The sequence below is a fragment of the Anolis carolinensis genome, chromosome 2 (assembly GCF_035594765.1).
Source record: "Anolis carolinensis isolate JA03-04 chromosome 2, rAnoCar3.1.pri, whole genome shotgun sequence".
Taxonomy (NCBI): Eukaryota; Metazoa; Chordata; class Lepidosauria; order Squamata; family Dactyloidae; genus Anolis; species Anolis carolinensis.
In genome coordinates, this window is record NC_085842.1 from 75,913,319 (window position 1) to 75,937,393 (window position 24,075).

At 39.6% G+C, this 24,075-nt stretch overlaps 1 protein-coding gene across 1 annotated transcript in view; it reads right to left on the minus strand.

The window, feature by feature from the left end:
- slc6a11 (solute carrier family 6 member 11) overlaps positions 1 to 22,746 on the minus strand; it is a 172,053-nt gene extending 149,307 nt beyond the window's left edge. Inside the window, exons 1-5 of the mRNA XM_003217667.4 lie at positions 22,484 to 22,746; positions 21,952 to 22,184; positions 10,670 to 10,804; positions 8,988 to 9,128; positions 6,968 to 7,058 (exon numbers count right to left, since the gene is read on the minus strand). Coding sequence (XP_003217715.1) covers positions 6,968 to 7,058; positions 8,988 to 9,128; positions 10,670 to 10,804; positions 21,952 to 22,171 — 587 coding nt within the window. The 5' untranslated portion in view covers positions 22,172 to 22,184; positions 22,484 to 22,746. The remainder of the gene's footprint in view (positions 1 to 6,967; positions 7,059 to 8,987; positions 9,129 to 10,669; positions 10,805 to 21,951; positions 22,185 to 22,483) is intronic.
- Between the last annotated feature and the right edge of the window lie 1,329 nt (positions 22,747 to 24,075).

Here is a 24,075-nt window from a genome sequence, read left to right on the forward strand (position 1 = left end):
AGAGTCTAGCCCAGGACAATGTTCTTCAAACTGAAGACACTAAAGGCCCAGTCCAGAAATAAACTAGATGAGTGAGTAACTACATATGCATTTTAAAATTTTATCATTCATGTTTTAATAGAATTTAATAGAGTTTTTAATTGATGTGGTATTGTTGTAATGTTTATTAATTTTGTTATTGTTTTATTGAATGTGTTCTGGACAATGTAAATTGCCGACTGTTGTAAGCCGCCCTGAGTTCCTATGGGTGAGAAGGGCAGGGTAAAAGTGATGTAAATAAATAAATAAATGATGTAAATAAATAAGTGCACCAGGATTAGGCCCAACATTGCCAATTACTTTTTATAGAATTGGAGGATTAGTATCAATGTGTCTCCTACAGTTATTTGTACAATGAAATAACTGCAATTGAAGCAGAAAAAAACTCTTTGACTTTGCTTTTTCTCATTGGACCATAATTGAAAACATGAAGTACAGTAGAGTCTCACTTATCCAACGTTCTGGATTATCCAACGCAGTTTTGTAGTCAATGTTTTCAATACATCGTGATATTTTGGTGCTAAATTCGTAAATACAGTAATTACTACATAGCATTACTGCGTATTGAACTACTTTTTCTGTCAAATTTGTTGTATAACATGATGTTTTGGTGCTTAATTTGTAAAATCATAACCTAATTTGATGTTTAATAGGCTTTTCCTTAATCCCTCCTTATTATCCAACATATTCGCTTATCCAACGTTCTGCCGGCCCGTTTAGCTTGGATAAGTGAGACTCTACTGTATATACCACTTCCTACATGAATGGCAGGCTAACAACTAAGTCTTCTTTTGGTGAGGTCTGGATTGCTGCTTAGCTAACAAAGGGGGCTATTGAATTGGGAACAGCCTCACAATCATGTCACCTCCATTTACCCAAATCCTTTTCTAAAAAGAAGTGAATTCTATTTCCAGACCATGATAAATTACTTGCATGGAGCCATTAAGTAGAAATTGTATCAAGGGGTTCCCTCAGCTGCATCCATTCACTTGGTAGAAGATCCCCTTCCATCCCATAAATGCTCACTTTTCAAGAGAGTGTGAACCTCACCAAGTACAGCATCTGGTAAGCCAGAAACATTAACATTCAAAATACCTCTTCCACCACTATGCTGAAGCACCTAGGATGCCAGAGATAATCTGAGAGAAGGCTTTTATGTGGAATGGCAAGTGTCATTCTGGTCTTTGTACACCGATCAGCTCTTATGTCCTGTATAACTAAGGGAGCCTGAAAGATCTGATAGAAAGTACGCTCTTTGCCTCCTTAACTCCAGAGCTTGGAAGGGAAAAGCTAGAAGTAATTTTTATTTGCTGAATTTTTATCCCACTCTATTGCAACCCCGAAAGGGATTCAGAGAAGTTAGCTGCTGCATGCTATTTTGTAACAAAGATGCAATGAAGTTACTTTTCAAATATAACAAAATGAGGGGGAATAAAGCTAGTTTACTAGCTTGATGCACAATGTTTTAGTTACTTTTTAATGTTATCTTTAAGGGCATTTTAGGTGTTTTACAAGGCATTTTGACAACAATTATTTGTTGTCTATGACACTCTCTCAATAATGCTGAGAGTTGTTTTCACAAAACAAAAATAGACAATTCAACAAGTAACAAAAGATATAATTTTTCAAACACTGTAAACAGTAGTGAGGAATTCTTTTAAAACATTGTAATGAGTCGTGGATAAATTACTTCTAAAAAGTAATATTCTACATTCAACAACATATTAGTTCTGAGATACAAACTACAAGATCATTGAACAGTCATGGCAATTATAAGAAAATTAATCTGGCTATATAAAGTAAAAGGCTGGAGCTATACTGCCATATAATCCAGTTTCAGAATGCAGATTAACTGCTTTGAGCAGTTAACTGCTTTGACAGTGAATCAAATTTTTCCTGCTTGGAATCAGGACATTTCTCCTCTTTCATATTCCAATATTTACGTGAAACCTCATTACAAATCACTGGACTATGAATTTCAAAAAATATATTTACTCTATAACCCTATGCTGTCTTCCTCCATTTTTCTAGATATCAAAAAAGTATTTTTAAGTATCTTAATTTATATTTAAGTATTTTATATTGTACCGTTTTAAACTTATTTATTGTACTATGTTAAATTGTTTAATGGTTTTAATTGCTCATGTTTTATTTCTTTGTACTGTATAGTGGCACTGAATTATGCCAGATTGTGAGCCGCCCTGAGTCCCTTCGGGTGAGAAGGGCAGCATATAAATGATGGAAATAAATAAATAAATAAAAAGGCATGTATTGTCTGTAAAAGTTGTTACATGTTTACAAAGCTAATTCTTTTAGCATCTTTAAGTAAGGGCCTGTCTACATAAGTCACATACTATGAAGTGGGTGAGATATCACTTCATGACATCTACATGGCACAAGTCGCTCTGTGGTGTCTGCATGACACACCTCCAATGTGGGACAAAGCCACTTAACATGCAAGCTAAAGTCAGGGAATTCTTAGGAGATTCCCTGAAACTGCAGAGCAGCTTTGGTGTGCATCTGAACAACTGGACCAGTTCTAATTCAGAACCAGCTCAACTGTTCACACAGGCCAGAGCCACTATTGTACTTTTGCCATGCTCTGCAATGTGGGGATAATGGGATGCCACTCACCTCTGTTGTTTTTCATTGCCATGGTAGCAGCCACAGAGTTCTAGAGAGCTCTTGGCCCTCACTTGGCACTTTTGCCAGTCAGCATAACATGGAGAGAGGAGGGGGATTTCTATATAATAATAATAACTTTATTTTTATATGCTCCCTCCATCTCCCCAATGGGGATTCGGAGCGGCTCACATGGGGCCAAGCCCAGCAAATCGCATAACATCATAAAATCAACAGTTAAGACAACAAGCATCACATTAAAAAGCTAATTAATCAGATCATAGTTTAAATAAACATAATTTGAAGCAAAAATATTAAAACAAGTCCAATATAGAACTTTACATCTATAAATATGCCAATCTATGACCAGAAGCTTTCTGGAGTTCTGTGTCCACCACTATGGTGATGAAAAACAACAAAGATAAAGGTCATTGTCTAATGTGGCTGAATCAGGTTCAGCCCAACGAAGCAGTGAGGACTCTGCTCCCAGCTTTTCCAAACCACTACAGTGAATGTTAATGTTTACCTCTGAAAAGGCTGCTGATGTGAAATGTATTAGAAACAACTGAACTTACCGTTACTCTCTAGATATCAATGAGTCCTTCAGTAAAGAACAGATTATGGGAAGTGGCATAGCAACAATGGTAAATAAAGCCTCATTAACAACGGAAAACATTAGAGATTACAGTAGACTTTTACTTAACCAGAACTCAAGCAACCAGAGGTCTCAGGCAACCAGCAAACAAGAGGTGCTTTGAATGCGATTTCCTGCTACTTGGCAGGGGGGTTGGACTGGACGACCCATGAAGTCTCTTCCAACTCTACTATTCTATGATTCTATGTGTATTGACTGCCACTAAAATTGCAGTGGGCCTTTTGGCTGGATCTATACTGCCACATAATTCAGTTTCAAACTGCATTATATGGTCAGTGTAAATGCATAGAATATAGTTCAATGTATTTAAACAGAATTGTATGGACATACGATGACAATATAATGTGATTTCAAACTGCATTATATGGTAGTATAGATCGAGTCAGTATTTACAGGTGGCTATTGTGCATTTCATAAGACCATCTGCGTTTGCCTTTCAGCAAGAATTAAATTTGCTCCCTAACCCCTTTGTCTGTATTTCTGTGGCATTTACACAAGGTCAACATTCCATCACATGCGGCTCTCTGAATATAAGATACCTCCTTTGCTCTGAGAATTATATCTACTGAACACAACATGACTAAAGGGGTAAAAATCACAGAGAACCTGGTTAACATTTGCTGAAATGGGAGCTTGCATTTCTCATCAATCATTTAAGAAGTGAACTTAGTAGCTCTCTCATACAAATTAGTTCTAACCAAATAAATGCTGCAGTGATTTAGGTCTTCACAGGATATCAACTTATTGCAAATAAATTGCCCAGACAACAAAAATTAGCATAATTATTGCCATTTACAACAATCACCATCACGCTGAACACTTGGGCAGAATGATTACAGCTTATTTCATAACCTGGTTGAAGCTACTCATAGCAAACTGTGTAACTAATTAACACATTTTCCAACACCAGTTACACACACAACTGTATAAGTAATCCCCCACCCCCCAAAGATATAGAGTAAGTGTTCTGTGACACACAAAGCTGTAAACAACTGCAGAGGGACAAACTGATAACAGAAGCTCCACTCAATTTGAGCATGTGAATTTCATCTCCCAAAATCTGGCAAATATAACACTACATATAAAATCCTTAGCAACGAATGTCCAGAAATAAAAGTACATGTAATAAAATTCTTGTCTGTCCTTCTCCTAATGATTTTTAAATGAGGTGAAATTAACCTTTCTTATCACCTATAGATAACACAACAGCTCATGCCCAACTCTGAACCAAGCAAAGAAAGTCTTGAAGCTTTAGTATAAATCATTTCCAAATTTAAAAAGCAACTAAAATACATTCTGAGAAGGAAAGAGGAAAGATTACAAAAAGCCATAGAAGAAAGTAACAATTATTTTAAACCATTGCCTGACATTTTTATTTATTGGTTAATTTTTTACTGTCATATATCTATAATTTTATAACTAGCTCATCTAAGATCATCACCTCAAAAATGTGCTTCTAGGAAAGTAATCCCTATCTTTCAAACATACATTGTCATGAATGAATCTTCCTGAAAGTAACCAAAATAGTCAAAATAGACATGACTGTTCTTTCTTCAGCTTGCATTTGGACTAGAACTGTATTTTACAAGCAGATTCACAGAATACTACATACTTCATGTTTACTGCATGGAAGTATGTACAATATGTTTATCCCTCTTTATCAAGTGTGCTCATCCCTGTGTATAGATCAAGGAATAGGAATAAGACTGTGCTGGATGGACTCTACACTCCCACTATAACAGTGTTTTGGCCTTCAACTCCCAGAAATCCTAACAGCTGGTAAACTGGCTGGTATTTCTGGGAATTGTAGGCCAAAACACCTGGGGACCTACAGGTTGAGAACCACTGCCCTATAAGCTCAAGTTCATAGTTTTGGTGTACAGTATTCCCTCACTTATTGCGAGGGTTAGGTTCCAGGACCACCCGCAATAAGTGAAAATCTGCAAAGTAGGGACGCTATATTTATTTTAATATTTATACATTATTTTAGTAGTTATACACTATTTTAGGTCTTTATCAACCAATCGTGTGTTGATAAATCGCCTCCTTCTCCTCCCATTGCCGCTTGGGCTCCTTTGGGCTCACTACCACAAAGTAGTGAGGGAACACTGTACTCCTCAACTTGGCCTGGTTACATTGATCAAACAACTCCTCAACTCCAACAGTTCCATAGCCTTTCAATCTGTTTCTGGACAAAATTCAGATAGCTGATTATCACCTAAAAATCTTATACAACTCTGGGTCAGACCATCTGACCATGGTCACATCTATACTGAGCATTTAGTGCAGACGGGCTGTGGATAAGCTCTAAGATGGCCAAACAACACACAGAGCTGATCCAGGATAACACAGAGCAAGACCACCTTAATGTAGCCTTCTCCTGCATTAACCAAAATCAGGGAATAATCTGAATTTTGGATCAAAATTCCAAGCATCCCCCAACTCTGGGCCCATGTAAGCAGTTGGGCTGGTTCCAAGTTGGAAACAGCCACAACTGTTTTCACAGCCATCCTAGTTCCCCTAAATTTACTGTTCTCTCCAGTTCTCCATGTCACAAACATCTCTGGCTGCAACATGGGTCCTACCAGTCGGCCAATGCTGTCAGTAAGGATAATGGGGTAATCCACAATAGGTAGGGGAAGGGGGAAATTCCTCCTCTCTCCCTCTAGTTGCCCCGTCACCTCATCTGACCGCCTGACAGATCCCATGTTATGCCCAGAGAGCACATGACATAGAAAATAGCAGGAGAGAGTAAGGGTAGCCACCCAGCAATGCCAAATCATGATTGGCGCCTCCACAGTGGCTGGGCAGGAAGATGCCTGTCTAATTCATTCTAGCCAACCCTCTATACACCACACTGGATCAGGCCTGGGCCATTAGGCCAGTGTACATTTGCCACAATCTCCTCATAAAAGCTATACAGATCCTGAAATCTACAGAAGAGGCCCTCCTCTTAGCCCCACTACAACTGCTGAGAACACCAAAAAAGCATTCTCAGTAACTGCCCTTGCACTTGGAATTCCCCCTCTAAGGAAGTTAGCCTGGGCTCCTCCATGCTATCCTTTCATCTAAAAACATTTTTTAATTCAAAAAGGCTTTTAGAACTGAATGTTTGAATGAAAGCTGAATGTTTTAAATCATTTTAGTACGTATACTTTTAATATAATTAATAGTTTAATTTCATTGCAATGTTGTCTTATTGTTTCTTTTTAATGGTCACTCTCAAAAGCACTCAGTACCCATGGGTCTGCCTTATCAGGAAAAAGGAAAACTAAAAAAACCACTTACACAAAGCTTAACAAAGACAAAGATTTAACAAACAAATACAAGGATCACTACTTATTTTGCCAAGTGGGAAATATCAAGTACCAACACGTTTTACAATAAGCCAGAATTCTGGAAAGTAATTTGTAACTGTTTACTGTGATATGCCCAGAAAAATAATAATAAGTTGATTAGGACTGTATGCACATACTACAAAAGTGTAGAAGTTTTTAATACCATAATTTTCAATTTCACATAGAATGTTAACATCAGAAGTCTGAAATCTTGCTAATCAGTGCATAATTTCATTCAAATCAGGAATGAATTACATTTTTTTCAAAAAAAAAAAATGAATGCTATTAAAAACTAAAGCTGATTTTGACTTACTCCCAAAATTCCATGACTGGAGAAGTAGCATTCTTCAAATGTTGTTGAGTGCAATTGCTGATGTTAAGTTTTTGAAATTCCACACAATGCTCTGTAAAAGAACAAAGAAAAAATGTTATGATATTTGTTTTATTCTTTAAATTCACTTTAATTTTGAAAAATGTGGCTACAAATTCACAGTGATTTTCCACAGATATGTTTTTCCCCTTACAATTTGCTTTTCTTAAAATTAACAGCAGAAATAGACTTTGAGTTACTCTCATTGTAGAGAATTACAGCAATCACTGTGTGTCAAATGGCTGAATGCAGCTGAATTCCCAGTGCCTATCACTGGCCAAGGAATCATTTTCTACAAGCAGTCACTACATAATAGCCTTAATATGGCAAGTGAGAAAGCTACCATTTGGCATACTGTAATCTCTGGCATCAGACAAAATAGTGGAAAGAGATCAAAGCCATTCTCCATTGTTGAGCTGACACATAACATTTGGAGAGTGTTTAATACTGGCTATGCTTTTCTTTGCAGATGCCAAAAAGCACACAACACACCGCGATCATCTCAAATGGACAGTGCGCAAGACATTTAATTTACCAAAACTTTAGAGAACTGAACAAAAATCTAGAGTTGTTCAGTGAATACAAAAATAGAGAGAAGTGATTACTATTCTTACCAAAATAAAAGTATTATAGAGATCATATGAAGAATCTATCTCATTTAAGATATTTTCTTAACATTTCAAATGCAATCAACCAATTCATTTATGATGCTGAATGTTACTGACAAACTGTGCATATATTTCAAAATTCTTATACTAGGATACAAATTATCTCCTATTTAGACACAAAGAAAAATTAACATTTGCCAGAGAAATATGTATGGGGTCTTTTACAGAAGGATATATCTCTTCTGCCAGGTCTTTATCTGGAGCAACAAAAAAAATAATATCTAAATTCAGGGAAATTCATAAAAATGAGAGCTACCACAAAGGCTACAAGTGAAAGAGAAAAAAATGATGTACAAGCAGTCCCCGAGTTACAACATTTGACTTAACAAATGACTCATCATTAAGAACAGAGGTGAAACAACAGGAAGTGAGAGAAATCTACCCCTCTGAAGGGAAGTTCACTCCCAAAAGAGTTATCATGGGTGTTTCCACTGATGCTTTTCTAACCAATCCTTGTTTCCATAACAAGGCAAATTTTCAAAATTCAGTTGTCACGGGGAGGTGAAATCTTCTGAACAGGGGCTCAGACAGCAAAACAAACAACACAGGAGTGTTAACCCTTCTCTATGCTATTAAAAGCTATGTACACACACACACACACACACACACACACACACACACATATTTGGCTGGAGTTATACTTAAAATGTACTTGTTCCAACTTACATTCAAATTAAACTTTAAAACCTACAGAACCCATCTTGTTCGGAACTTGGGGGCCACATGTAATCTGAATGAATGTGTGAAAACCTTTATTTTTATATTCACACAAGTTCTAGCTACCTATGTATATCTGTGAAAATTTCTGTTAAAATATTGCTTTTAAGTTAGTATATGATTTTACATGTTGGTGTATATTGTTATTAATTTTCAGCTGCCTTAACATTTTTTATGACTTGGTATCAATTAAATTGAATTCTTACAACACCAAACATGAAAAATGTAAATATACCTTTTCAATTGTCAAAGTAATAAACAATAAAGAAATATGTTGCAGTGCCATTTTTTTAAAGGGAAGGGAAAAATTTGATCCTAAACAGACAGTCTATGATAACTATTATCAAACACAATATTTATATTGCAACAAAAATGTTAAACAAATGGTGAAGTAAAATGTATAAAAATATGGACATTCATTAATAAATCAATAATAAATCTTACAATCGATATTTCAGTATTTTTACATGTTGTGCCACAGATTTGAACAATGAAATTCATTTCCACCATTATACCCTGTGATGTCAATCATTTAAAATTACTCTGCATTTAAAGAGATAGTGTTATTGTTTCCATACCAGTATTCCATTCATGCCCACAGGTTGCCCAAGGAAGCTCAGTAGTAAAGCAGTTGAACAGATAAAAGATAGCCCATGCTAGAATGATGATGTAATAAACATTCAAGTGTGCCTCAATAACCTGGGTAGCATATCCAATACCTGAAAAAGAAAAAAGATAGACCACATTAGTTCTTCTAAGGCATACTAGGAATACACTTCAAAGATGAATGACTGAATTGAATTAAGATTTTAATTCTTAGAAACACAATTCACTTTCTAGTCTTTAAAGCTGATGTGAATATCCTCAAAATATATTTGTTAACATAGGAAACATAGGAAACACAGCAAGGATTATTAAATATCAAAATTACAAAATGGGTTAAGTGTATACATTTTTGTTGGAGATTGGGAGCCCTTTCACACAGGCCCTATATCCCAGGATTTGATCCCAGGTTTTCTGTTTATTTCAGATTATCTGGCAGTGGGGACACATATAATCCAATTTAAAACAGAAAATCTGGGATCAGATCCTGGGATATAGGCCCTGTCTGAAAGGGCCCTGGATTCCTTAAAGGCCAAGACAAGATACTATAAAAGCATGCAATGAGGTTTTGATATCCAATGGAGTTTGGTCCCAGAAGCCCCCATAGATACCAAAATCTGTGGGTGCTCAACCCCATTATATAGTAAAATATAATAGTAAAGGTGCAATAAAATTGAGTCTCTCAAATAAAATGGTAAGCAACTCATGTGAGCGCTGAAGAGATCCTGAAAATCCATGAAATAGCAGGAACCAAAGCAGTGTAGTGTAAAAGCAAAGTTTGCTTTCCTAAATTTTCAAAATATCTTCATTATTTAACTAACAGATATTTGTGAGATATGTTACATCATAATCCTCATAACCAGATGGGATGAGAAGAAGTACATTGGCATACCTGAGGCCATTAATAAAGTCATGGTTGAAGTAAATATGAATCATCTCATGTTCCTAACCTCAGTGCTACAGAAGCAGAAAATAGGATAAGACCAAGGTCACATTTACAGGAACACCTAACCATGAAGGGGATGCAAATTAGTTCTGTGTCATATATATGATACACAGAGCTGATTCAAGTTAACACAGCTTAGAACCATGTTAAGAAATGGCGTTCCAGAGCAACCCATGGGTTGCCTCAAAATCCCAGAAATAACCAAACTCCTAGGCTACTTTTGTATTGGAAACAATGGAGCCCCCAGCCAGGGTGCATAGAGAATCAGAGAAGGGAAGGGGAAAGGAGGGGGCAATTCCTTAGTTTCTCCCTCCCCTCGCCCATGTCACTCCATGTTGGCCTGGCCAATGTCACTCCACATGATGAACACTGGCCAACAGCCATTTTGCAGCTGGTGGTCACCAATCCAACAGGAATAGAAAGAGAGCAGTTAGGACTTGCTATACAGACTTCCCCAGGCTGATCTGACGTTCTGCATTCTGGGTCAGTCATGTGGTATAGTGTCAGAGTAAATACAAAACAAGACTTAATAGACATCAATAAGAAAAGGTGGCACTTTGAAATTAATAAGCTACATATATTTGTTGGTGATAATAATAATATTCAGCTGTTTGGCAAAATATTTTCAAAACTCATAAATTCTGCTTTCCACGTATCAATATCTATACATTGATTTATGCACCAGACATGAAAGAGAAAAAGAATGTGTACCTTCAAACAATGGGCACACTTTTCTCCAGCAAGTAATTCCTCCTTCACTTGTGAATTGTCCCAATGCAGTTTCCAGGAAAAACACTGGTATTCCACAGCAAATAAAGAAAACCACGTAGGGTATGAGAAAAGCACCTAGAAAGCAAGCATTGAATAAGGATTAGAACTAGTTGTTTTTAAAAAAAGATGCAAGTTTTATTTCAGGTATACATTCATAGTTCTAGACAAGTCATATTTAATGGTTACTAAACCAGTGCAGTTCACAATCCATTGGCTGCCAGCCCACAAAATTTCCAATAAAGGAACAAACAACCATTTGTACCAATGAGCACAAATATGCTACTAGTTCCTAAAAAAAACAATGCTCTCATCATTGTTGATGTAAAATCAGTTTTATTCTGGAATAACTACAATAAAATCTGGGGAGAAATTAAACAGGATTTACAGGTATCATTACTTGGATGTTCTGCATCAATTAAAATTAATATCCTACTGTAAATGCTATTTCTGTTCCGAATGATCCCAATAATAGTGAATGACAAGGTATCTAAGAATTGGCAAAAAGATTTAACAAAATTCATATGGCAGGGAGAGAATCAAAAATAAAGTTTAAGGTATTACAAGATATTTGGAAAAGAAGGGGTTTATGATTGCTGGACCTGTAGACGTAGTTTGCAGCATGCTATCTGTCATGGACAAAAGGTTGCATAACACTGGAAGAAGGAAAATTGTTAAATTTAGAGGGACATAATCTGATATTTGACTGGCATGTGTACTTATACTTTGAGAAAGCTAATATAAATTCAGATTTTGCTAATCATTATGTCTGGAGAGTTCCGTTGACAATTTGAGGTTAATATAAATCTGGATAATGTTCCAAAACTCTGCTATGTATATCAGTACAGGAATAATTTTACAAAATAGACAAAAATGACAATGAAAGATGGTCAATACATCAAGATTGATTGTAATGGGAAAATGGCCAACCTAAAATCCAAATGAGGGACAGGAATGGAATATGATCTGGTACAGGCAATTGTGGGAGGGATATAAAATGGATTTAAAACTATTTGGGTTTGAGCAAAAGAGAAGTTTTGAGTTACAGTTATGTGCTCGTGATGATAACTTAATTGGTAAAATATATTAGTTTCTATTGAAATGTACTAGTTTTTATTGAAAATGTAAATGGAAAAATAATTAAAGCATCTTTTGTTTTGCAAAGAATTTTGGCTATAACACAGAATTAGAGAAATGAGGAGAAACTGGTGGAAAGAACTAAAATTTATGTTATCTAATAATCTTAAATATAATGTTTACAAAATGATGTTTAGCATTTACCACAGCTCCCAATATTAAAAAGGTGTAACGGATCAAATAATTAATGTAAGAAATATGAAGTTCATGAGGGTTCCTATTACCATATGTAGTGGACATGTAAAAAGAAATTGGAGACAAATTTCTTGAAGTAATCCAAGAAATTCTTAAAAATGAACCTCAAACAGAACTCTTATTACTAAGAATGTTGGACGATCAAATAAAAAAGGGAAGATGAGTTTGGAACTGCAGTAAATGTTAACAGTGGCAAGAATTATATATGCTCAACAATAAAAAAAACCAACTATAAAAGCTTGGCCAGTCAAGTAGAAGCTAATAGAAATGCACCAGTTCACAGTTTTGTTGAAGGATAAATTGCTGAACACATTTTTAGAAGAATGGGAATTTTTCTATCAATAAATATATGAGAGATAGAAAAAGCCTTCATGTACAAGTTTAGAGATATAAACAATTGGGATGTCAATTTGTTAATGTAAAAACAAGCAGAAGTAAATAACTTGTTGAATATAAAGTGGAAGAAAAAATGTCAAACTGTAGAGAAACTGACAAAGGGGAGCAGGAACCCCTCTTTTAAAGCTAATTTATGATTATATGTCTGTAGTTTAGATTTACATTTAGCTAGAGCAGAACTGTATGTTGGTGAGAGAAATTATGTAGTTCATTGTGTAAATGTTGTTCTTTAATTGTGTATTTTCTGTTTAAAAGTCACATTTTAAAAATGGCATCCAGATAACCAATGTAGCACATGTTCCAGTATACTAAAGAAGAAGAAGTAGAGCAACTTCAAATGTGTATTATGAAAAATTTAACAAAAGCATAACTAGTTCAGGTGAATTATGAAAAGCTAGTTTAATTTTCATATGAAAATCTACTAATATTCAATTGTTGATCATGGAAGCTAGTTGGCTAACTTCAAAGGAAACTATTAAATGTTCTTATAGTCACTTTTATGTTCATGACACATGCCATATCATTATTTAACTATGAAAATAAACAGCTTTGAAAATAAAATTATCTTAATTGAGTCCTATAAACTATACATGTAATAACAGCAATATATGGTGGAGGCTCCTTGTTTGGTGGAGCAGTTGCATGTTTTCGAACTGCTAGGTTGGCAGAAGCTGGAGCTAACAGCGGGCGCTCACTCTGCTCCCCGGATTTGAACCTGGGACCTTTTGGTCTGCAAGTTCAGCAGCTCAGCGCTTTAACACACTGAGCCACTATTTTAAACATATCATTTAAAAAAAAGATTTTGGAAAATAAACAGCACGCAGTAGCTAGACAGTGGATTTGGTTCCATATTTGATAATACTGCATCGGCTTCATATCTATCACATATATCAGCAGGTCTTAGCAAAAATAGTAACAGCTTTCCAAACATCAAATGCTATTACAGGGAATCACATTTATATACAACTGCATCATCAGCTTACTTTTCCAAAAACAAGCATAATAGTACTACACAGATATCTTTTTTACATTATCCTTTCCATTCTTGGTTTCTTTTTTGGAAGAACCTACAATGAGTCCTGGCTGAAAGCTATTGTTAGAGATTTCTCAAGCTATACCATCTAATCACAAAAAAACCTACTGAAAAGGGGATAAATGTTTTATAGATTGCTGTTTTAATTCTTGTGTTTGCAAGTTTATGTATTTTCTATTAGTATTGTATTACGTTTAACAACATCAAATTGTTGTTGAGTGTTGGCTGCTTTGAGTCCCTCAGTGAGGGAGATAAGGTGGGATATAAAGCAAAGGAAAGAAAGAAAGAAATGAAGGGAGGGAGTTCAGCCAAAGAACAACCAAAAACGTGAAGAAACATGTGGAAATTTTACAATTCAGAGTGGATAATTAAATACGGTAATTATAAAATAATGATAAAGATCAAGGAAGTAAAATCTTTGAAAGAATGCCAAAAAGTACACACATCTCTTCAGGCTTGATTCTGCTTTACACTTACTGGAAACACATCTAATACTATCATGACATTTAAAGGTATTTTCAGCTATTTTACAAAAGCCGTATCTCTGCATCCTTGGGATTGGTTTTCATGTCTAAAAGATATTTCTGTATGCTTTCTTCAAATATGCTAGCAAAATTGTGTATTTTGACCACAGTCAAACATTATCAACAATCATGTTACAATATTCACATGAAGAAGAACATGTATGAATTGTGTCACATAAATATAAATGCTTTCTATGATGAAATCTAGTTCACCAGATATTTCTGAAACTCAGTTTTTCATTCAATAACTGATTTGAACTATGATAATGGGGCCAGATTCTGTTGCTGGTAAAATTACAAAAAAAAAATCCATGAATCTAATGCTTCCTAGATTTAAAACTGTTGGGAACAGAAATTATGGGTAAATATTGAACTAGGTACTAAAAATGTGCTTAGAAAGTCAAATAAATAACTAAGAGTGCCATAATTTACAGAGAATATGCTATTCCTCATTTTAGCCTGACAATCCTAAATTTCAGGGTTGTTTTGTGTTTTCTGGGCTGTATGGCCATGTTCCAGAAGTATACTCTCCTGACGTTTCGCCCACATCTATGGCAGGCATCCTCAGAGGTACCTCACAACCTCTGAGGATGCCTGCCATAGATGTGGGCAAAACATCAAGAGATAATACTTCTGGAACTTGGCCAGACAGCCCAGAAAACACACAACAACCCTGTGAATCTGGCCATGAAAGCCTTCGACAACACAATCCTAAATTTGGAAGAGGAAGGTTTGGTTACCCAACTAGCATAAAAATGATGTGCCCAATTTCTTCACTGTCATAATAAAAACAGTTTGAGAAACAGACTAAGAGTAACTTACAAGAATTATGGCTAGACCAGAAGAGTTAATGTCTTGCTGTTCTGACACTCTGTAGCAACAGAAGGCAACACAGAAAAGCAAAGATACCTACACTCCGGGGCCGGGCTGTGGCGCAGCTGTTGAGCAGCTGCCTTAAATCACTCTGACCATGAGGTCATGAGTTCGAGGCCAGCCCGTGGCGGGGTGAGCACCCGTCAATTAAAAATAAAAAAAAAATAGCCCCTGCTCGTTGCTGACCTAGCAACCCGAAAGATAGTTGCATCTATCAAGTAGGAGATAAGGTACCACTTATAAAAAGTGGGGAGGCAAGATTAACTAATTTACGACCTGGTATGAGGAAGTGCCGTCAGTGTGGATGATGAAGCAGCTGCTCCCCCCTGTGGCCAGAATCGAACATCCCCTCAGAAGAAGGTTAACTTGCCTCTGCGTGTCTCTCTCTGTCTCTGTTTGATGTGTTTATGGGCATTGAATGATTGCCTTATGTGTGTTATAATGTGATCCGCCCTGAGTCCCCTTCGGGGTGAGAAGGGCGGAATATAAATACTGTAAATAAATAAATAAATAAATACACTCAACTTTTTGGTACTGTAGCAAACCAAAAGCAGCAAATTATTTTGGTGGTTTTCATTCCAAAAACAAGTAAGACTGTGGCCCGCCACAGTTGGCAGAAAACTCAAGAATAAAGAAAGGCATTATCAGTACTGCTTGGTATACTTGTCTCATGAGTTCAGTGTCTTTTGGCGATATCTAAACATTTTCAGTGCTTGCAGGGCTGGATAAATATATTTGTTTAAAAATCTGAGGCCCCAATAGAAAAAGATATGACAAGTGTCTCCAAATGCATGGACACACCTGATGAAATCCTGACTGCTCCTACATTTGAACATGTCACAACCCAAACTGGTTACCATATGACAAACCACTAGCATATAATTGCATAACTTCTATCTCTTGAAGATAGAATCATAGAATAATAGAGTTGGAAAAGTCCTCATAGGCCATCCAGTCCAACCCCCTGCCAAGAAGCAGGAAATCACATTCAAATCAGTGCATTTGGAATTCAAATTACAAGAAAGGGGATTCCATCTGAACATTAGGAAGAACTTCCTGACTGTAAGAGTTGTTAACAGTAAACCTCACTGCCTCGGGGTGCTTTGATTGTACTTTCCTCCACGTAGGGAGTTGGACTGGATAGCTTGTGTGGTCTAAACTCTAAGATTCTGTTTACTTAGAAGTAAATCTTCACAAGTAAGATGATAAATGTAATGTTAGGGAGAACCAGTCTGGTGAAATGGTTAGGCTGCTAGGCCAGGACTCTGGAATTCAGATCCCCATGTGGCCACAGAAACTTACTGGGTGACCTTGGGCAAGCCACGCTCTCCCAGATTCAGAGGAAGGCAAAGGTTTCTGAACATAAGCTGGAAATGACTTGATGAAAATGACTTGATGGTACACAACAACAACAACAACAACAACAACAACAACAAGCACATTGGAAGCCAGTGCGATGTAGGGGTTTGAGTGCCAGACTTAAACAGATCTTGCAAAGACAACTCCATAATAAGTTTGGCTTAAGGGTGTTGTAAGTTGGAGATGAATTAAAGAAAAAAAAATACAATACTGTATTTTTGGAGTGCATTCGATGTCTATAGCATGTAATTTATTTTCATGGATCTCATTTCCACTACAGCTCTACCGCGAGTAACATTTCATTCTGTCTCATAGCTCCACGTGCTCAACTTTATTTCAGTACACATGTCCCTTCTTTGGCTCACAATCTACTCTGCCTTCCTTCTTCCATTACTAATGTAAGCACTGTCATGCTATGACAGTATGGCAGTCCATCTCATTTAGCATTTCTGGCCAAGATCCAAAGCCACATGCTACTAATTCTGCACACCCAAGACAGCTTTGATTTTTTTTTCAAACAGGAGTACTCACAGAGCAAAACAGTGCTGAAACAGTTTCCAAAGCAATTTTAATATATGGCATAGTTTACTTTTAAAAGGAGGAATAGAAAATTTAACTCAAATATATTCTGACCTCTGTCTCCAAGAAGCAACACTGAGTGCTCTAAATATTCAGTGGTTTCCTTTCTGTAAACATTATGGCCTGAGGAATTCTTGGGTTTATATATCAAACTAAGTTCTGTACTGGATTGTGGCTGACAGATAAATTTATCTCACTACTGCCATACAAAATCCTGTATGATATCATAACTAAAGTGTTGGACAGAGATATTTGATACTGAGGTTCAAGTCCCTGCTGAGCCATGACACTCACTGAGTGAACGTGGCCTGTACCTACCATATATACTCATGTAAAAGTTGAAAGCAGATTTTGTAGCCAAAATTATTGAAAACTATTGAATTATTGAAAAACACCAATGCTGACTGAGAGGGCAAGCTGCCTTGGTCACCACTGCCATTTTTTCATCCAAGCATTTAAAAAAGCCAGAACCAGGCTAGCCCCTATCCTCCAAACCTTCTGCACACAATTAAAGACCTGGCTTTTCCGACAAGCCTTATATCATGTTTAGACTCTCTTATAATACATACAAGGACCATTGACTTTTTTTAGCACTTTACAATTCAGAGATTGATAACTGCTGTTTTATCTACAGCAATTGCTGTATTTTATTGTTTTTACCAGGGGGTACACTGAATTTATGATTTTGTGTTGACTGTTTATTGTCTATGTTTTGTTTTGCACTTGTTGTATTTTGTGTCACACCTTGAGTGTTTTGTGAGCTGTCTCAAGTCTCTCTGGGAGATGGTGGTGGGATATGAATAAAATTATTATTATTATTATTATTATTATTATTATTATTATTATTATTATTACCATTATTATTACAGTAGAGCCCCGCTTAACCGAGTTAAACGGGTGGGCCCAATCTTGGATAACTGAATTTGATGGATAATGGGGGGGGGGCTATTATCCAAGCTGGGGGCTGGGCCAAGCCACGGAGAAGGTGAGGGGAAGATTTCTTCCTCTCACGCCTTCCTTGTTTACCTTTGAGGAGCTCAAAGGCTCCCACCAACTGCTCTGAGGTGGTGGACAGAAGGGTGGGCTCCATACAGAAGAGGGCATGGAGCTGCAAGGCCCGGGAGGAAGCCGCCGCGTTCATGGCTGCCTCTGCATCCCCCTCCGCTGCCTCCTCCTCCTTCGCATCTTCCAGCCGGAGGAAGAGGGAGAGAAAAGTCCTCCTCCCTTTCCCTCTTCTTCTCTCGAGCTCCCTCCGCACAGCGGCTTCCTCTCGGGCCTCCTTGCAGCTCCGCACCCTCTTCTGCTGTGATGTCCCATGGGCCCAGTGCCATTGTGGCTGATGAGGAGGAAAACAGGGGATTTTTGCCGGCTCAGCAAGAGCCGGAATCTTTCCAGATGCCTGTTGTTGATGTTTCTACCCGAGAGCCCATTAAGGAAGACCTTGACCAGCCTTTCCCACTACCTCCCCTCCTTTTCCCAGGAAACAGTCCTACGCAGCGGGCAGGGGCGAGAAAGAGCAGGTTCGGAGGAGCTTGAGAATAGCAGCTAAACAAGACGTTAATTAGCCATGTTCCCCTGGGAAATTCTAGGGAGGAACGCATCTGGAGGGGAAAGGAAGTTCAGGACACCTGCTTTGCAGAGAAATGAAACCGGGATAAAAGTGCCCGACACAAAGAATTCCGTGCGGAGTCAACAGATCAACTTCGGGAGTGATTTCGTGGTTCCAGCCAAGTGTGGACTTCGCAAAGTCTGCAACTCCAGTTCCTTGCCTTGCCTTGTCTAGCCAAGTATTCAAGAACTATCTTGCCTTGTTCCAGCCTTGGACCTTGCTCCTAGTATCAAGCCTTGTTTCTAGTTTTGCTGTGGACTTACTTTGAACTTTGGAAGAAAATTGGACGTTTCCCCACTCTATTGCTTGCAAATAGAGTGTGTTTCGGTTTGGGGCTACATCTTTGGACTCTAATATAAAATATTGGACAATATAATTTTGGACTATTTCTGACCTTTCCTGAAAGGTCTTTTATTGGACTGTATTTCCTACTTGTTTTTATTATTCTTACATATTCCCATAATAAAGATATTAGTTAGTTTTTGGCCTCCGTGTGTCGGTTCTTAGTGCTCTCGTTGCCCTGGGCGTGACATCTGCATGGAACCCGCCCTGCTGTCCGCTGCCTTTGAGCCCCTCAAAAGTAAACAAGGGAGGTGTGGGGAGAAGAAATCTTGCATTGGAACTTCCTCTGGCACCTTGGATAATACAGACGCTCAGATTAGCAGAGCTCGGTTAAGTGGGATTCTACTGTATTATTAACCAATGACCATTACTTTATCTGATGCACTTTATTCTATTCCTTCAGTTGGAAATAGCTCCAGTGCCCACCCCATCCTTATTGATTGTAGCACTTTAGTCATCTACCTCATCCCCTGAGTTTACATTCCAACATTCACTCTGCGCACTTCGGCCCAGCTCGTTTTTATGACAATTAGTCTGATGTCTAAATTATGTTTAACTATACTATGGTCACTATTTTAATTTACTATGTTAATGTGTATAATTTTGCACTTTTATTTTGATGTGTTTTTATCCTCTGTTTATTGTGAGTACCTGGGCTTGGCCCCACGTAAGCTGCCCCAAGTCCCTTCAGGGAGATGGAGGCAGGGTACAAAAATAAAGTAGTTATTATTATTATTACCAGTGGAGAGGGTAAAGGAGTCATTATTTCTTTTATGTTTTCCTGAGATGGATTAAGCTCTTTCCTTTCACCACTCAGAGAAGAGAAAGAGAATGGTTCATTTTTTGATAAAAGCTAAACTATCCGCACACTGACTCATTAATAAGTTGACCCAGGTAAGATTGATTTTTGACTAACATTTCTAGATGTATATATAATATAAGGTATACCATAGGGCTGAGGGAATCAACATATATCACACTGTCCTTGCTAATGTGAAGTGTGAAGATCGCCAAATATCAAACAAATTACTGCAGGGATTTCTATGCTTAATGGCTTTACAAATTAGGGGAGGTTGTGGTTTTTCAAAACATCTATAACTTTTTTACTTCTTGGCAGAATCAATGAAAGTTACTGGCATAGATCATTTTTTGAGAGATAAAGCCTGACAAATTTGAGATTGATAGCATACTTGTACAAGGAGAGTATTTGAAGTTTGAAGAGAGTGATTTTGGAGAGAGTTGTACTAAAATGATATGCTCCAAGATACATAATTTGTCAAAAGGAGAAATGCCTTTAGTATAAGCGAATTCTTTAAAATATGGAATGATAGATTCAATACCACTCTCCGTGGTTTTCTAGGTTTTTTATGGAAATAGTACATAAAGTAGTGTAAAGTCATTTGCAGGTGGAAAATTAAAGCCATCAGTCATGAGACTTGATCACCCTTTTTTCCTTGTCTTTGCCTGGAACTTTCCTTTTTGAGAGGCATGGATGTATAAATCTTAAATAATTTCATTTGTGTGTTCAAGAATTGGCTAATACACTTCAAGAAGCTCTGGAAAATCCCACAACATCTCCAGATCTGAAACATACCTCTCCCTCATGAAAGTTAAAAAGAACTTCTGTTCCAAATGCTCCTCCTACAGACTAAGTCTGTAGGAGGCCGGGCTGTGGCGCAGGCTGTTGAGCAACCAGCTGCAACAAATCACTCTGACCAAGAGATCATGAGTTCGAGGCCAGCTCGGAGCCCCGTGTTTGTCTTGTCTTTGTTCTATGTTAAGGCATTGAATGTTTGCCTTATATGTGTAATGTGATCCGCCCTGAGTCCCCTTCGGGGTGAGAAGGGCGGAATATAAATACTGTAAATAAATAAATAAATAAATAAAAGTCTTAATGAACTTAGCAGCATTTGTTGTTGTGTGCCTCTAAGTCATTTCTGACTTACGGCGACCCTAAGCCAACCCTATCATGGGGTTTTCCAAGCATGATGTATGCAAAGGGGTTTTGCTTTTGCCTCCCTCTGAGGATGAAAGAATGTGTCTTACCCAAGGTCACCCAGTGGGTTTCCAAGCTGAACCCTGTTCTCATAACCACGGCACCAAATAAATATGCTTCTACTACACTGTGAGAAAGTAGGCATACATCTCCATAACTACCATTAAACAGAGTATGAAACATATCACACGTGCCAGTATGAGAGGCATTTTAGTAAAACCTAGATTGAAAAGCTCACTTGAACTTCAAAGACTACCAAATATATTGCAGGCAAAACCCCCTAGAGTCCAGGCAATCTTTTATCAAATCCCTGGGGGCTTCAACATGTTTTGTTTACACATAGGGCAAGCCAATATCCATCTTTTTTCTTGTCCACTCTCAATGTGAGGAATATACTCCTGCCAAGAGAAATATTTAGTCTGTTCTTTGAAAAGACTATGATAAATTTTCTTTCAGATGTTGTCTCAGATTTACAATATTCTTCAGTTGCAAGCTGTAGAACATTAATTTTAGAGCTAAAATTGATCTCACCCTTTTAAAGCAAAGCCATACTCCCAGAGGTGTCAGATATCTCCAGCCCCACTGAGTCCATAGAGGCTAAGCTTCTATTGGTCAACATCCAGATGGAGCCCCCAGTGGCACAGTGGGTTAAATTCTTGTGCTGGCAGGACTGCTGACTGAAAGGCTGTTAGCTCTAGCTCCCTATGTAAGGTCATGAGAGAAGCCAGCTCCCATCAAATGATGTCCCAGATGGCGCAGTGGGTTAAACCCTTGTGCCAGAAGGACTACTGCCCAAAAGGTTGGCAGTTCGAATCCAGGGAAAGTGGATGAGCTCCTATCTGTCAGCTCTAGCTCTCCATGAGGGGAAATGAGAGAATTCTCCCACAGGATGCTAAAACAGCAAACATCAGAGCGTCCCCTGAGCAACCTCCTTGCAGACGGCCAATTCTCTCACACCAGAAGCGACTTGCAGTTTCTCAAGTCGCTCCTGACACACACATACAAAAAAAAAGTAGGAACTGCTTTCCTACTGACTGGGTGGTGGGCAGATCATTCCCACACCTCACCAATCCTGACCCTGTCCTGAAACCTCCTTTCCTCGGATTAAACGCGTGGCTTTTGTTTGCCTGGGCAGCCCCAGGGCACGTGCAAGATCTTCCTTTGGGCGAGGTGCCATCTTACCTCCTCCATTTTTGTAGCAGAGGTAGGGGAAGCGCCAGACGTTGCCCAGCCCGATGATCTCCCCGGCCACGGAGAGCACGAACTCCACCTTGTTGTTCCAGTGGCCCCGCTCGTGCACCTTCTTGTCGTTGCTGTGGACCAAGTTGGTGCTGGAGGCCTCGGGGTCCAGGGCATCCTCGGGCTTCCCGTTGATGATGGGGAGGCTCTTTTCCGCGGTCATGGCTCTTTGCAGCCTGGATCAGGGAGGGAGAGGGAGGCAGAAGGCATTGAGGCAAACCCTTCCAACCTGGGCACCAAACCCCACACTAAGCTCAGGGGGAGCAACTTGAGGAGAGCACACGGAGCACCATGCGCTCGGGAGGGAGGGAGGGAGGGAGAGGGGGCTCGCACTGACAGAAAGGGAGCTCGGGGGGGCTTCCTTCCGCCGCCGCAGCTGAGGAGGAACCTTCGCCTTGCAAACCTGGCCAACCCGCCCTGAGCCCCCCTCTCCATGGAGGAGGCAGAAAAAGGCGGGAAGGAGCCGGCCACTCACCCAGGACGCTGCCCTTTCGGGGGAGGCAGGAGTGGAGATGGGCAGCTGGCCTCAGAGCCGCCACTCTTCGTCCTGTTGCGCCGAAAACGAGGGAGGAGGAGGAGGGCGCGGGAGCCGGGGGCGGTGAGGCTGGAGATCCGCAGGTCTCGTCGCCTTGCCTTGCCTTCCTTGCCCGCTGCAAAGGCTGGCGGAGGATGCTGGCGGGGCGGCCAAAGCGGGCTGGAGGAAATGGGCGCCTGCTCAGCCTTCCCCCGGAGGCAGCCAACGGCGCCCGCCCCCCTCCGCCCACCCGCCCGAGTCTGTCCCACCAGCGCCGCCTCCCGCCTTCCCGCCTTCCTTTCTCCTCGGCGGCAGAGCCTCGCCCCCAGGCCCCACCTGAAGGAGCCCCGCCTGAGCACCCTTGGCGCCCCCTTTCCTCTCTCTCTCTCTCTCTCTCTCCCGCCCCAGAGGAAGGCAGGGGTGCTCCCTCCCCCTCCCTCCCTCCTGCCCTTCTCCAAATGGGACACTGAAGAGAAGTCAGGGGCTTCTCCTGCTTCCTGACCCCCTCTTCTTCCTCGCCAGGCAAAGTGGATTGGGCCCCCAGTGCCAAATAACGGGGAGCAAAAAACTCATTATAGGTCCGCCCTTTGGGTCATAGAATTGTAGAGTTGGAAGAGACCTCAGGGGCCATCCAGTCCAACCCCCTGCAAGAAGCAGGAAAATCTCATTCAAAGCACTCCGGACAGATGGCCATCCAGCCTCTGCTTAAAAGCCTCCAAAGAAGGAGCCTCCACCACACTCCAGGGGAGTGTGTTCCACTGCCGAACAGCCCTCACAGTGAGGAAGTTCTTCCTGATGTTCAGGTGGAATTTCCTTTCCTGTAGTTTGAAGCCATTGTTCCGCGTCCTAATCTCCAGGGCAGCAGAAAACAAGCTTGCTCCCTCCTCCCTATGACTTCCCCTCACATATTTGCATATGGCTATCATGTCTCCTCTCAGCCATCTCTTTTGCAGGCTAAACATACCCAGCACTTTAAGCCGCTCCTCATAGGGTTTGTTCTCCAGACCCTTGATCATTTTAGTTGCCCTCCTCTGGATGCTTTCCAGCTTGTCAACATCTCCCTTCAACTGCGGTGCCCAAAATTGGACACAGTATTCCAGGTGTGGCCTGACCAAAGCAGAATAGAGGGGGGGCATGACTTCCCTGGATCTAGACGCTATACCCCTATTGATGCAGGCCAGAATCCCATTGGCTTTTTTCGCTGCCGCATCACATTGTAAGCTCATGTTTAACTTGTTGTCCATGAGAACTCCAAGATCTCACTTCTGGGTCACCAGAAGTGAGGCAGGACTTAAAGGCACACCACTGAGATTGGAACTTCTCTATTGATTACACAACAACAACAACAACAACAACAAGGCACTGGATCCCACCTCGATGGGAGACCACCAAGGAATACCAGGTGCTGTGGACACCTCTGTCGCAAGTGGGGCTTGTGGGGACGAGGGAGAGGGCCTTCTCCGTGATGGCCCCTCAGCTCTGGAACTCCCTTCCCAGGGAGATCAGGCAAGCATCCACCCTGTCAGCCTTTAAGAAAGATTTAAAAACTTGGC